Genomic DNA, 16,441 nt, shown 5'->3' on the forward strand with positions numbered 1-16,441 from the left:
CTTTTGAAGAGGTTAGGGAGAGCAGAAGTTTATGGCTGGTTAGGTATATATAGTTGGTAATGTTTCAACAGGTGAGATAAATCAATCTAGTGTTACAGATGCTAGAGTGGAAGGCTGTGCATTGTGGAGAGGAACATAAGCAAAGGTTAGGTAATAGATTAGGAATAATCTAACCATATTCGTGGTTTAAAAGTGGTATATCATGTGTTGCGTGAGTAAATTTACATGAAGTTGATAGAAAAGAGTGCTTGTAATGAACACTCAGGTACACATTGATCAGTGTCAGGAAGTTATAATTACTAGTTGATTGGGAAATTTCTAGCTTTTATCATACCATATATCATATAACATTCCTTTCTAATGGAGTTGTATGTAGTCAGCTTGTGTATGTGTCTCGGTATGTAGTTGAAAGGCTGATGGCACTTCACTACTGAGAATTACCTGACTGGAACTTCCCGCACAGTTTGTGCTTTCTATACACAGTTTACCCATTTTCCTACTTACTTAATGTTGTCATTTTTTTTTCAGAGAATAAATATTTTATTAACTAATTACAGTTGAAAGTCACAAACAAAAAGTGATGTATTAAGTCAAGGCCACATATAGAAAAAGACATATCTGAAGACCGTTATTCTTTACGTTTTAATAACCTCTGCACTTTTCTTTTACACATTTTGCAATGTGCTTTTTTTTCTTTTAAGTTAAAGAGACAAATCTTGGCCAATATTTCTAAGTCATATTTTAATGATAACTTAAGGGATCATGGATTGAGACAATTACTAGTGATCAAATGCTGATAGTTTCTCAGCATATTCCATGTGTGGTGGTACATCTGATTTGCATTCATTTATGTCAGTGTGCACACTGTGAAAAGTGGTCACTTTCTCTTTTCCAGCAAAACACATTTTGCTGGAAAACATTTTAAATGATTTTAATAATCTTAACTAAAATAAGCTTGGATTTCCAAGATTTCATGCAAGTTAGTCAAATGCCCAAATTGCATATTATTTTCTCTCCTTCCCTAAACCCTCTTATATATTTTAAACAGGCTTTGGAATATGATTGCATAGTTATATTTCTGTTCTATAAATTTTGAGTTTGAAATTCCAAAATTATTTCCTTATGCCGAGTAGCAGTGCAGACAGCAATCCTACAGAGTGTAGACTCATTTTTCTTCTATATAGCTCCCTTTTATAAAAATAGGCAAACATACACACACACACACACACACAAACAAAACATGAATTTAGTGTCCATCTGAAGGAAAAGGCAGAGAGAAGCTGACATTATCCCAGAAAACTGAATAGATGGATTTATTTGGTATTTTCAAGAAGCTTCTCCTTCTGTCAGGAATGTAGGTGTTGTTGGAGTGCAGTTCTGTGTAGTTCTGCATGAACAACTGATAGGGCACACTACTGGCCTGACTTTTTGGCCCCTCTAGCCCCACCTACCTCTAGCCCCACCTCCAGGGCTGCCATCTCCAACACCAGGGCCACCTGGGGAGCCAGTCTTTTTACTCGGAAAACTATTGAAGAAATTTGTCAGGATACCTTGTAGTTCCAGCTTTCATGTTTGAATCGATTTTTGTTTTGACCCAGCAGGGATGGGTGACACTGGCAACATTGGATGACACAGATCTGTTTGGTGTTCAAAGGGAGACTCCTGGGATGCTAGGTGAGGCATCCACAGGCCTTCCATCTGCAGTCAGTGGTTGTTTTGCTAAAAGGGACTGTAGCTTCATAAGAAAAACTTGGTCATCTTCTGCCACAATTTTTTTCTCATGCACAAACTTTCAGACAGGTAGTTTACTTATGATGTCTTCAAAATTATCTTCCGCTTTAATGTTTGAAAATTTTCATGTGATATTCCTATTTTTTAAATCATTATCCCACCCTGCTGAACTATAGTTTGTACTACTGTCGCTTGTAGATTTTACTAATCCCAGGAATTAGGACTTCAGGGACAAAGCTCAGGAGACCCATCGTTCAATGCTGTCATCTTGAACATTGTAGTCAGAACATTGATAGGAGTGATCCTCTTTTCTGATATTTTAGGAATCAGTGGCCTTCAAAGATGTAGCTATAGACTTCCACCAGGAAGAGTGGGCTCTCTTGGACATATCCCAGAGAAAACTGTTCAGAGATGTGATGCTGGAGATTATCAGTCATCTTGTCTCAGTGGGTAAGTCTCAAAATTTATCTATCTCTCTGTTTATCTATCATCTGTCTAATCTGTCATCAGTTTACTGAATAAGTATCTAGAACAGCTTCTCCAAATTGTTTCATATTCCTTTTTTATTATATTTTTATCCTTTATGTTTAAAATGTACTTTATATTGTTTTTTAACAGTAACAACTACCTAAAAGAAATGTTTCTTAGTATTGCTAGTTTTTCACCCCATTAAAATGTGATCTTGTTGACCACAATTTTGCATCTTTGTTGCTACTCAGTCTCCAACAGTTCAACACTGCTGGAAACTCAATGAATATATTTTGAAAGGATAAATAATTGGATTAAATATTTCCTAAATAATTAATCTGCTCTCGAAACTATGCCATGGCTTCAGACCATAGTAGTAAGAACAACAGACCTATCCTTTCTCACATACAAATTAGATTGTTCTGATGACACTTATTTTTCTTGGATTCTTTTTGAAAAAAATAATCAACCATGGAGGAAACTTGAACTTCACCATGTGTGAAAATATGGAGGATACTGAAGTGTCTTTTTTATCTTGGTCATGGGCATGTACAACCATACATCTTCACTGTATTTGCACACAAGCTCAAAAGTGCCTCTTTGTTGTGAAGTATCTTTTATCAAGGTACTTTACCCTTGACTGATCTTTGTTACCTCATTCTTCTTTGGTAACTTTCCTGCTGTTGATGATAATACACTGTTATCTGCACAGAACTCAATAATCTATTCCTCTTTTTCCCACAAACAGGATATCAGGTCTTCAAATCAGATGTGCTTTCCCAATTAGAGCAAAGAGAGGAACTGTGGAGAGAAGGATTAGAATATCTACAAAACCTGGGTTCAGGTGAGCTCTAGCAACTGATACTTCTGTACAAGGAGTGGGCTGATCAGTGAGAGGTTTTGGGAAATACCAACTACAGAATTCCTTAAGAGAGCTATATGTTCTGAAATTTAGCTGAGAATATTGGAGAAATTTTCCTCAGATATGGTCATTATCATCAATCTCTATTCAAGTGTCTTTGGATTTAGGGTAATAGATATTCATGTATTATTGGACTAAGCTTTCATATAATAGCCCTTGCCCTAGTCCTCCATTTTGAAGGTTTTCCTTATCATCACTTCCCTAGTACCCTTTATTTTTTGTTTTTTTTCTTCACGTTTCAGTCCCTAAAATCTTTTCTAGTTGTGAATATCCTATAATGTGTCCTATTGGCTTGAGTATTCCTTAACTTGAGATTCATTCCCAGCTTAAGAGTCATTATTTGAAATATACTCAGAGGGACATTTGGGTGTTTTCAACATTTTCATTCCCCTAATTTGTGCTGGTTTTGTTTTGTTTTTTTTTTTTCAGTTATTTCAGACAGTGAAAGTAGCCTTCAAAAACAAGAAATGATATCCATACATTGTGTCTATAGGAAAGATACATCAACCATCATGTCATTGGTAAGCTTCATGGGTTTAAATTCTTTCTGGTTTTCCAAATGGGTAACTAAAATAGAATCATCTGTGGATAGAGTTTATTCCTTGTAGTAATTAAAATTTGGATTAAAGGCTAATTGATAAAAAGCCTGTGATATTTTGAATTTAGAGAAAAAATAGCCTGAACCTATAGCCATAGCCTGAATTCATATCAAAAGACCAGTGTATAAACATGGGATATATACCTAATCTTTAAACATCTTCAAGATGTTGAAATTAATCACATAGATTTGCAGTGGGATGTTTCAAAATAGAAATACTCTGTGCATGCAGAATAACATGTATATAACTAATATGGGAATATTTTAATTGGAGATGGTCAATGAATGATTACTCTAGAATGTAGAGAAACTGATATATGAATGTCTATTGACAAACCTCTTAAGTCTTTCATCTAATTCCCAAATGCAGAGATCTCGCATCATTCGAAGTACACCCTTTAAGTGTAATAATTTGCAAGAAGATTTCACTCACAGATCCATAGTTACTCAGCATGTGTTAAGTCATCAGAGAAAGAAATGTTATTTCAGCAAACCATTTGGAAAAGCCCTCAGTGACCAGTCATCTTTTACTAAACATAAGCAAGTTCATACTAGATGTAACTCATATAAATGTCATCTAAGTGGTGAAACCTTTATTCAAAATTCTGATCTTAAAGAATATAATGGAACTGATACTCAGAAGAAATCTTATGAATGTCATCCATGTGGGAAAACCTTCACTCGTTGTTCTACCCTTAAACGACATGAGAAAATTCACAATGGAGAGAAACCATATAAATGCCATCAATGTGGGAAGGCTTTCAGTAGATCTTTTCACCTTAAACACCATGAGAGAATTCACACTGGAGAAAAGCCCTATGAATGTCATCTGTGTGGGAAAGCCTACACTAATTGTTCTGCCCTTAGACAACATGAGAGAATTCACACTGGAGACAAACCATATCAGTGTCATCTATGTGGGAAAGACTTCAGTGCACCTTATCATCTTAGAGAACATGAGAGAATACACACTGGAGAGAAACCATATGAATGTCATCTGTGTGACAAAGCCTTTACTCATCGTTCTGCCTTTAGGCGGCATGAGAGAATTCATACTGGAGAGAAACCAAATCAGTGTCATCTTTGTGGAAAAGCCTTCACTCATAGTTCTGGCCTTAGACGACATGAAAAGATTCATACTAGAGAGAAGCCCTATGAATGTAATCAATGTGGGAAAGCCTTCAGTACATGTTTTAATCTGAAAGAACATGAGAGAATTCACACAGGAGAGAAACCATATCAGTGTCATCTATGTGGGAAAGCCTTCACACAATGTTCTGCCCTTAGGCATCATGAGAGAACACATACTGGAGAGAAATCATATGCATGTCATCAATGTGGGAAAGCATTCACTCATTGTTCTAGCCTTGTACATCATGAGAGAACTCATTGGAGAAAAACCCTATGAATGTCGTCAGTGTGGGAATGCTTTCACTTGTACTGGCATGCAAGAACTCAGATTGCATAGAAACTGAATGCTACTGATGTTAGAAAGCCTTCATTTGATGTTATCTTAGACAGAATGAGACAACTCACTTTGGAGAGAGACCAAAAGAATATAATCAAAATGGGGAAGCCTTCACTCATTGTTCTGCACTTAGGTGAAATGGGATAATTCACAATGAAGAGTAACCTTATGAATGTCATCTATGTGGGAAAGCCTTCAGTACATATTTTTACCTTAACATGAGAGAATTCATGCTTTTCTCGTTGTTTTGGGTTTAGAAAACATAAGAGACTTCACACTGGAAAGAAACCTATGAAAGTCATCAATATGGGTAAATCTTCCAACATTTATCTAATCCTGAACAACTTGAATGATTCTGCTTTGAAGAAAAACCATTGCAGCATCATCCATATGGGAAAACCACAATTTATTTTGTAGCCTTAGGCAACATGAGAGAGCTCAAATAGGAGTAAAACCATTGAATGTCATATATGTGGGTAAGCCTTTAGGGAAAATTGTGATCTTAGATGATATGGAAAAACTCACATTACATATGTTTTGAGTATAGAAGATATTTAAACCATAGGATTAACCTTTAACATACCAGAACACTCACATACTATAAATACACTATGTAATCAATATGGAAGAGCTTTTGTCATCATTACTACTTCAATTGGTCTGAGCTCATTCACAGCAAAAAGAATCCATCTGAATTTCATCTATCTAGCAAAGCCTTCAATTGATGGCTGGATGAAATACAACATGAGTGAACTCACAATGTATTTGTAATGAAAGTCTAATAGTCCTCATCCACTACTCTGATAAACCAGAGTAATCACATGAGATTACAGAGTAATTCTGTGTTTGTACTCAGTGTGGAGTTGACTCCATATAATTTATCCTTTAAATAAAGTAAGTGAATATCACACTAAGTCTGTAATCACTGCCACACCATTCAGCTAAGCACAAGGTTTGGTGTGCAAAAGAAAATTCAATGTGGTAATAGCTACATAAACAGAAAACCAGAGAAAAGTCTTTAATAGTGGGACAAAACCCTATGTGTTATTGCCAGATAATTCATACTGGAGAAGGCATTAAGTGAAAATCATGAGAAATCATGTTATTTGCACAGCAACCCTTGTTAGACCTGTGAGGATTCATGCTGTGTTAAACACTCTCAGGGTCATGAAATGAAGAAAGCTTTCAATGATCACTCATTCCTTAGCATTAATACTCTCCCACAGAGGAGACAACAATCCTTTAATCAAAATGAGAAAACCCTCAGCTCACCTCAGAAAACCAGTGTTTTTTTAAAAACTTATTTTATAAGGACCTTTGAACACACATTCAGCAATGAATCCAGAATTTTGAGAAAAAAAAAGTATATCGAAAGCATGTAGGATGATAATATAGCATTGTGCAGTGGCCTGGAAAGGTTGTATGAAGAATTTTTTAAGTAGTAATATGAAATAAAATTAAACGCAATAGGTTAGTACTTGCATATATGTAAACAATAAAATTGTTGCTGAACATGTTCAAGTCCAATATGTGAATCAATAAAAAATAATTTGCAATAAATTTAAACATTTAGAACAGAAATATTTGTATCTTAACTATTATTTTAGTCTTAAATGTGCATGGTAAGGATGAAGACAAACAAAGATATATAAACACTTTCAAAGTGTAGTCTGAAGGTACATAAATTCTCTTTTAAAATGCCACTAAAAATTGCCATCAACATTTAGGGAAGAGTTAAAAATGGAAGTACTTAAATAAAAGAAATGTATCAGCCTTGGAGCATTGTAGATACATCCACAAGAACATTCATAGTCCAGATTCTGGCACTGTGTCATTCATACATTTGTATATTGTTGCAAAAGGGATATTGTGAACAAGAAGAGATATCACAACACACAAGTACATGGTAATACATTGAGGGTATGGGGAGTGTCCAATTTTCAGAATATCTTACATACTTACAAATTTATGTAATGCCAAAGAATTGCCTTTAGGCCAGGCAGAACTCTGCCAAAACTGAGAGAGCAGAAAGAAGCCACGAGAATTTGATTTAGTCCATGTTTTCCAGACACAACACTCAGGAATCCTCAAGTCATTCATTGGGAATGACTCCCAGCCCCTGCCATACACATGTGTAGAAGGGTAGGAAAGAAAATGGTGGTGCTCTCTACTACATAGATGACAAGAGAAGGCATATTTCTTGTACTTATCTGTAATTGATCACTATCCTTGTTAATTGAGGGGGGAATGAAAACAATTTTAATTAATAAGCCCATATTTTATGAGAGTTCATAAAATGCCTTCATATTTTCCCTCTTTATCCTTTTGTCTGAATATTTTGTTTGAGTTCACTAGTTGTGGCTTCTATGTGTAAGGTCTATGACCCTTAATCATTGAATTTACCTAAGGACAGTAGTTTGCCAAACTCCATTGATGCACTTCTTTTTACATATTTTAATCATTTCCTCATTTTTCTGTCTGTCTTAGTTCATAAGCTGCTAAGACAAATACCATATAATGTGTTTACCATTAGGAATTTATTGGCTCACGAATTCAGGTGGCTGGTCTTCTCCCCTAAGACTGTGGCATTTTGGTACTGGATTGCTGGTAATACTTGTGGCTCCTTGGATTTCGTGTCACATAATGATATCCTCTCCTTTCTCTTCTTGATTCTGTTGATGTTCAGCTTCTCTTCCATGTGGCTTTTTCTTCATAAATCATCCAGTAATAGGATAAAGGCCCAACCTCATTCTGTGGGACCACATCTTAACTAAAAATAACATCTCCATAAGGTCATATTTACATGGTTTCACGCCCACAGGAATGAGTTAAGATTAAGAACATTTTTGGGGGTACATAATGCAACATGCTACACATACTTAAAATAATAATTCTACATTCTTTTCCTTCTGACTCCAATCTCACAATATATATGTATTTGTCTTGTCTCAGATTCCCTGATGATTTGGAGAGATCATATGGTTTATTGAATGTTAGACATTGTCTAATAATCAGGCGGAGATTGAAGATGTGTTCTTTTACCCAAAAAGGATGACTATTGCCTTTCTTGGGCAAATGGAGGCTCACCACTTTCTTTCTGTTAGGAATTGAATTGCCCTCTGGCTGGATTGCTGCTTTAATTCAATTAGTGTAATCCTCATGTTTTTTAAAGTCAGTCTAGTGAATTTTTTGCAGGGACCTTTTGACCATTGGACATTGTCTCCAAATGACTAAAACTCCAAGAGGTATTATGCTGCTTTTATTTTCTACCCCCCTGCCAGTAGCCTGTCAGGAAAATCATCCCCAATTTGGGGGATGCTCTGAATTTCAATCCAACCTTTACCACTCACCATATACATTTCTTCTTATTTTGCTCTGGTAGTGGCTTTCTGATTGTGGTTTCCATTGTCTACACTACTGTGTAGAGCAAATTCCTCCAAGTGTGGAAATGTTTGGGGATCTCCTCTCTTCTCAACAAGGGCTCTTCCCTTTCTGGAATCTTAGTGCATGTACTCCTCTCTGAACAATTCTCTGATCCTTAATATGTGAATGCTTTAATGAATCCTTTATTTAGTTGTTGCTTTGCCTCTACTCTCCACATCTCACCTGGAATCAGAAGTCCCTATTTTGCTTACAGAAGATGTCATCCTCTTTGTCCTCAGCCAAGAAAGGCTACCTCTTCCTTTTGGGATGTTATAATCCAAGCCAGTAAATTGTCAAATGTGTCAGCAGAAAATCCATTGTAGACTTTGCACTCAAAATTGGGCTTCCTTTCTTCTCAGAGACTATAACCCCACAAGTCCGATCTGTACTGGTTACTCTTCAATGCCTTCCAACAGTTGTTTTGATAGTTCTATACAGGTTTATCATTGCTTGTGGAGACTGCCTAATAAAAACTACTTGCTTGAGGTCATGTAGTCATATGGGTGATCTATATGGAGGTATGATGATCACAGTATAAGTGTGTGTTGCCAGGCTTGTGTGCAGTCCTTTGAAAGTTCTCTGTCGTGTTGTCACACACCCAAAGAGAATTCCAAGGGGTCTGGGAACAGTTAAAAGTGCAGCTGTAATCTAAAAAGTGCTATTGAAGACTAGAATTCAGGGGGGAAATGAGTCATACTAGGGAGCCTGTGGACATCAGTGATTCTGACTCTGTGATGGAGACTGGTTGAGAGTTTGGGGCAAAAGATTGGGTGTTTGAGGACTAAGTTATGGAGATTTCTGGTGGAAACATGGTAGGTTTGGGAATTGGAGGATGTGTGAAATCTGACTTTGGCATCTGGGGTAAGTGTATGTGGCTGAATGGGACAGCACTTTGGGTGCCTCTAGAAAGTGAGTGATAGTCACCTTTTGAGTCAACAATTAAGAATCTGAAGGGTAAAGCAGATATACTTGCTTTGTTTTGATCTTGGAACAATACTTCATCTCAGTGTCCAAAATATTCACTAGGTAGTAAGGTTTGGCCCTCACTGAGTCAAGCAGAAGCTCACGTAGTTCCCATTGTCCCTCACTACTGGTCCATTAGTGTCATTAAGAATTCATTACAGGACTTTCAGGAAGATGGCCAACTAGAGCAGCTGAGATTAGCCCTGCCCCACAGAAAAGTTAGAGAAGGGTCAGGAGGGTGACTGAGGCAGCAATTCGGGAGTGCAGCTGACCTGGGAGAGCCTTCTGCACTACATGTGACAGCTCTGGTTGCAGAGGCAGAGGAACTGGGAGGCAGAGGGCTGCAGCCTGTCTTGGAGGTGCGGAGTGGCAGAGCATGCCTGGGTGCACGGGCGGGTACATGGAACTAGGAAGTAAACCAGACTGCATTCCTTGGGCACACTACCCTCACTGGCACAGCACCGTGACTGGTTACTCACCCCACACCCCATGCACCTGAACCCCCTCACCCGCTCCCATTCCCTGCGCTCCAGGTGCCCCCACCCCAACAGCCCCTAGTGCACATACCTGCCTCTCACCCCCACCCTAAGTGTATCCCAACCCACCTCTCCTACACCCCTCCCAAGCACTACCTGCCCCTCCCTGTTCCCTGCAGGCTGTAACCAGTGTATAAAGGTTGCAGGCACTAACCTCCATACCTAGCCTACCCCCGCCCCCTTCCCACCCATTGTGTCACACAGCCTCACCCCACACTCTCTGAGCTTAGCGCATCTGTTGACACTCCCAGGCCCACACATGTGCATGGGCCCCCAATCACATCATTTAGCTCTGGGAACTGCACATTACAGCAGTCCTAGAACCGCGCATGCGCACAGCCTCAGCCTCACTTCCTAGCTCTGAGAAAGTGCCGACCTGCACAACTGGGTCACATCTGTCCCCAATTCATGAAGGCTTAACGCCAACCTGCTGTCACAGCTCTATGCATGCACACAAAGGGCCCCATACCTTAGACCGGCACACACTAGGGTTACATCCCCCAGACAGGTGCACCCCCACAGCTACATCCTCCCTGGCTGCTGGGTGCCCACGTTCACAAGCACCAATATAACATCCCCAACCTGTGCCCATACCTGCCCTGAAACAAATCACCATACTGAGTGCTCCACCCTGTGCCCTGCTCCCTGCTGTACAACCATCCACAAACACAAAGCCTTAGACTACTGAAAGAAATCACTCCCAAAGTAAATTAATCAAGCTATCTACATGTGACAAAGCAGATCACTAATCATTGGCAATGCAGACAGATATAGTTCCGCCTAATGACCAAATTAAAACGCCAGAGGAGACACAGACATTGGAACAACTAATCAAAGATGTTCATACAACTCTAGTTAATAAAATAAGCGGGATAGTAAATGATATAAAGGGGATCAGGAAGACAGTAGAAGAGCACAAAGAGGAATTTGAAAGAGTAAATAGAAAAATAGAAGAAATCACAGAGGTTAGAGACTCAGTTGATTAAATAAAAAACATACTAGAGGCACACAACACCAGATTTGAAGAGACAGAAGAAAGAATAAGTGATATAGAGGACAGGATAATTGACTTCAAAGACTCAAAACAGGAAATGGAAAAAATTGAATGGGAACTCAGGGAAATGATAGACAAAGCACGCAAATATCAGAATCATTGGTGTCCCAGAAGGAGAAGAGAAGAGTTTAGGGTTAGGAAAAGTAGTTGAGGATATATTGGGGAAAACATCCCAACCCTCAGAAAGGACATAAATATACAAGACAAAGAAGCCCAAAGAAGTCCAAACTGAAAAAATCCAAATAGGCCTTCTCCAAGGCACATACTAATCAGTCTGTCAAATGTTGAAAAGAAGCAGAGAATTCTGAAAGCAGCAAGAGAAAACAATCTACTACATGCAAGGGAAATAAAATTAAGACTGAGTTCAGTACTCAGCTAGCACCCTGGAGGCGAGAAGACAGTGGCATGATATATTCAAGATCCTTAATGAGAAAGACTTCCAGCCAAGAATTCTGTATGCAGCCAAATTGTCCTTTAAATTGAGGGAGAGATTAATGCTTTCACAGACAAAGAAATCCTGAGAGAATTTGTCAACAAGTGACTGACCCTACAAGAAATATGAAAAGGAGTTCTGCCAGCTGAAAAAAAAAAGAGCCAGGAAAGGAAGGACTGGAGGATGGCACAGAGTTGAAGAGTACCACTAAGGCTAATTTAAAGACTACAAAGAGAACAAGGGAAACGAATATATAGATCTGACAAATAGAATTAAAAAGATAAAATGGTGGAATCAGGAAATGCCTTTTCAGTAATAACTTTGAATGTTAATGGACTGAACTTAACAATTAAAAGGTACAGATTGACAGAATGGATTAAGAAACATAATCCAGCTATATGCTGCTTACAAGAGACTCACCTTAGACACAAGGATACAAATTAGATTGAAAGTGAAAGGATGGAAAAATATCTTCCATGCAAGTTGTAACCAAAAGAAAGCAGGCGTAGCTATGCTAATATCAGACAAAATAGACTTTAAATGTACAGACATCATGAGAGACAAAGAAGGACATTATATACTAATTAAAGGGTCAATTCACCAAGAAGATATAACAATCATAAATGTTCATGCTCCCAATCAAGGAGCTCCAAATTACATGAGACAGACATTGGCAAAACTGAAGGGAGTGATCAATGTCTCAACAATAATAGTAGGAGACTTCAATATACAACTCTCCTCTATAGATAGAACAACCAGACAGAAGATCAAAATGGAAATAGAGAAGTTAAATAACTTGATTAAGAATTAGATCTAACAGACATATATAGGTCATTGCACCACAAACACAAGGTTATACATTATTCTCTAGTGCTCATGGAACATTCTCCAGGATAGATCATATGCTGGGGCACAAAGCAGAACTTTATAAATTTTAAAACATTGAAATTATTCAAAGCACTTTCTCTGATGGAATGAAGCTAGATCTCAATAACCACCAAAGAATGAAAACATTCAAAAATATATGGAGATTAAATAACATATTCTTAAACAACCAGTAGGTCAAAGAAGAAATTTCTAGAGAAATCAGCAGCTATCTGGAGATGAATGAAAATGAGAATACAACTTATCAGAACTTATGGGATGTGGCAAAGGCTGTGCTGAGAGGGAAATTTATTGCCTTAAATGCCTATATTAAAAAACAAGAATGAGGACCTAACTGCAAAAATTGAGGACCTAACTGCACACCTGGAGAAACTTGAGAAAGAACAGCAAACTAATCCCAAAGCAAATAGGAAAAGAGAAATAACAAAGATTAAAGCAGAGATAAATGAATGGGAGAACAAAAGAACATTAGAAAGAATCAATAAAACCAAAAGTTGTTTCATTTCGAAAATCAGTAAAATCGATGGGGAACCAGCAAGACTGACAAAGAAAAAGAGAGAGTGGATGCAAATAAACAAAATCAGAAATGAGAAGGGGTGCATTACCACAGACCCTGAAGAAATAAAAGAAATCACAAGAGGATACTATGAACAACTATACGCCAACAAACTAGACAACTTAGATGAAATGGACAAATTCCTGGAGACACACAAACAAGCTACACTGACTCAGGAAGAAATAGAAGATCTCAACAAACCAATCACAAGTAAAGAGATTCAATCAGTCATCAAAAATCTTCCTACAAAGAAAAGCCTGGAGCCAGATGGTGTCACAGGGGAATTTTATCAAACATTCCAGAAAGAACTAACACCAATCCTGCTCAAACTTTTCCAAAAAGTTGAGGTAAAAGAAACTCTACCTAACTCATTTTATGAAGCTAATATCATTTTAATACCAAAACTGGGTAAAGATGCTATAAGAAAGGAAAACTACAAGCCAATCTCCCTAATGCACATAGATGCAAAAATTCTCAATAAAATATTAGCAACTCATTAATCCAACAACACATTAAAAGAATTATACACATGACCAAGTGGCATTTATACCAGGAATGCAAGGATGGTTCAACACAAGAAAATCAATTATTGTAATACAGCACATAAACAAATCAAAAGGGAAAAATCACATGATCATCTCTATTGATGCTGAAAAAGCATTCGACAAAATTCAGCATCCTTTTCTGATAAAAACACTATAAAGGATAGAATCAAAGGTAACTACCTCAATATGATAAAGGGAATATATGAAAAACCAGTAACCATCATTGTACTTAATGGAGACTGAAAGCCTTCCCCCTAAGATCAAGTGTAAGACAAGGATGCCCACTGTCACCACTATTATTCAACATTGTGCTAGAAGTTCTAACTAGAGCATTCAGGCAGGACAAAGAAGTAAAAAGCATCCAAATTGGAAAGGAAGAAGTAAAACTCTCATTATTTGCAGATGACATGACACTATACTTGGAAGGTCCTGAGAAATCTACAGCAAAGTTACTTGAGCTAATAAAAAAATAAAGCAAGGTGGTGGGATATAAAATTAATGTGCAAAAATCAGTAACATTTCTATACACAAGCAGTGAGGTAGCTGAGGAGTCAGTTAAGAAAAAAAATCCACTCAAAATAACAACTAAAAGAATTAAATACTTAGGAATGAACTGAACTAGGGATGTAAAAGACTTGTACACAGAAAACTACATAACATTGCTAAAAGAAACCAAAGGAGATCTAAATAGGTGGAAAGACATTCTCTGCTCAAGGATAGGAAGGCTAAATATAATTAAGATGTCAATTTTCCCCAAATTGATCTATAGATTCAACATAGTACCAATCAAAATTCCAAAAACCTATTTGAAGATTTGGAAAAGCTAATTACCAAATTCATCTAGAATGGAAAGAGACCCTGAATACCTAAAAGCATCCTAAAAAAAGAAGAACAAAGTGGGAAGATTAACACTCCCTGACTTTAAAACCTATTATAAAGCCACAATGGTCAAAACAGCATGGTACTGGCACAAAGACAGAAGCATTGACCAATGGAATCAAACTGAGAGTACAGAAATAGACCATAAATCTAATGGTCAACTAATTTTTGACAAGGCTCCCAAACCCTCTGAACTGGGACAAAATAGTCTTTTCAATAATTGAGCATGGGAGAACTGGATATCAATAGCCAAGAGAACAAAAGCGGACCCCTGTCTTATACCCTGCACAAAAATTAACTCAAAGTGGATCAAGCACCTAAATATAAGAACTAGCACCATAAAGCTTCTAGGAGAAAATGTAGGGAAACCTCTTCAAGACTTAGTAATAGGAGGTAGCTTCCTAAACTTTAACCAATGCATAAACAACAGTAGAAAAAATAGATAAATCGAAACTCCTCAAAATCAAATGCTTCTGCACCTCAAAAGACTGTTAAAAAGGTGAAGAGGCAGCCAACTCAGTCGGAGAAAATATTTGGAAACCACATATCAGACAAAGGTTTGATTTCCTGTATATACAAAGAAATCATACAACTCAACAACAAAAGAACAAACAAACAAATTATAAAATAGGCATTTTTGAAGAGCAAATACAGATGACTCAAAGGCACAGGAAGAGATGCTCATTTTCACTGGCTATAAGGGAAATGCAGATCAAGAGTACAATGAGATACTACCTCACACCTATAAGAATGTCTGCTATTAAACAATCAGGTAACTATAAATGTTGGAAGGGATGTGGAGAAACTGGAATACATATGCACTGCTGGTGGAAATGTACAATGGTGCAGCCACAATGGAAGACTGTTTGGCGGTTCCTTAGAAAACTAAATATCTAGCTGCCCTATGACCCAGCAATAGCACTACTTGGTATATACCCAGAAGAGCTGAAAGCAATGACACAGACATTTGCACACCAATATTCATAGCAGCATTATTCACAATCACCAAAAGATGGAAACAAACCAAATGCCCATCAACAGAAGAGTGAATCAACAAAGTGGAGTATATACATATGATAGAATATTATGCAGCAGTAAGACAAAATGACATCCTGAAGCACATGACAAGATGGATCAGTCTGGAGGACATAATGCTGAGCAAAATTAGCCAGACACAAAAGGACAGATACTGTATGATTCCACTTTTATGATCAGCATAAAGGAATCCCTTATAAGAGAATGAAATTAAGACCAAGAGAGAGCAAAGTAAAGCAAAGAAGAAGCTGAAATGGAACCTGAAGGAGAAGGAAGAGAAAAAAAGATTCCAATGTGTGACTTGCCATGTGACAGAAAAAACCAGGATCACTGACAGCCAGCCCCAGAATACCACAGCCTTCAGGGAGAAAGCATCACCTTGATGATGCCTTGATTTGGACATTTTCTCCACTTCAAAACCATAAGTGAATAAATTACCATTGTTTAACTTAATAAAAAAAAGAATTCATTACAAGAATCGATTACCAATTGAAGGTGAACATGATTGAAAGGGGTTCTATAGATTCATGTGTCTGACTGATTAATACTAAAAAATCTAAGTAAGTCCCTTTATGAACTACTGCAAAGGTATGGATCTTGTACAAAGCATGTATAATTTGGGAGTATTGGGGGATAAATGCTATTGCATGCTATGGGCTACATTGACCCGGAAAGCATCAATAGTACCACAGCAATGCCAAGGGTACATAATAGGGGGAGGGACAAGAGTTAGGGGGGAGGTTTGGATTTTCTATTTGGTGTGTGGGTATCTTTCTCTTGGAAACAATGAAATTATTTCAAATTGAGAGTGTTGATTGTTGACTTTGGACGTTATACACGAGTCCCAGGAGATGGATGTAGTTGAAGGTGCACTGACAAAAGTAGATTGGTGAACAGTGGTATATATAAATGATTGGGCATTGTGCTGCTGCAAAAAGGAATGAA

At 37.6% G+C, this 16,441-nt stretch overlaps 1 protein-coding gene across 1 annotated transcript in view; it reads left to right on the top strand.

Moving 5' to 3' along the window:
• The window catches only part of LOC143665523 (uncharacterized), a 43,506-nt gene extending 27,313 nt beyond the window's left edge, over positions 1-16,193 (top strand). Inside the window, 5 exon segments of the mRNA XM_077139014.1 lie at positions 2,055-2,181; positions 2,948-3,043; positions 3,551-3,642; positions 4,090-5,108; positions 5,110-16,193. Of these exon segments, the coding sequence (XP_076995129.1) occupies positions 2,055-2,181; positions 2,948-3,043; positions 3,551-3,642; positions 4,090-5,108; positions 5,110-5,194 (1,419 nt within the window). The 3' untranslated portion in view covers positions 5,195-16,193.
• Positions 16,194-16,441: the final 248 nt, after the last annotated feature.

Source organism: Tamandua tetradactyla, chromosome 2, assembly GCF_023851605.1.
Source record: "Tamandua tetradactyla isolate mTamTet1 chromosome 2, mTamTet1.pri, whole genome shotgun sequence".
In the NCBI taxonomy this organism is placed as follows: domain Eukaryota; kingdom Metazoa; phylum Chordata; class Mammalia; order Pilosa; family Myrmecophagidae; genus Tamandua; species Tamandua tetradactyla.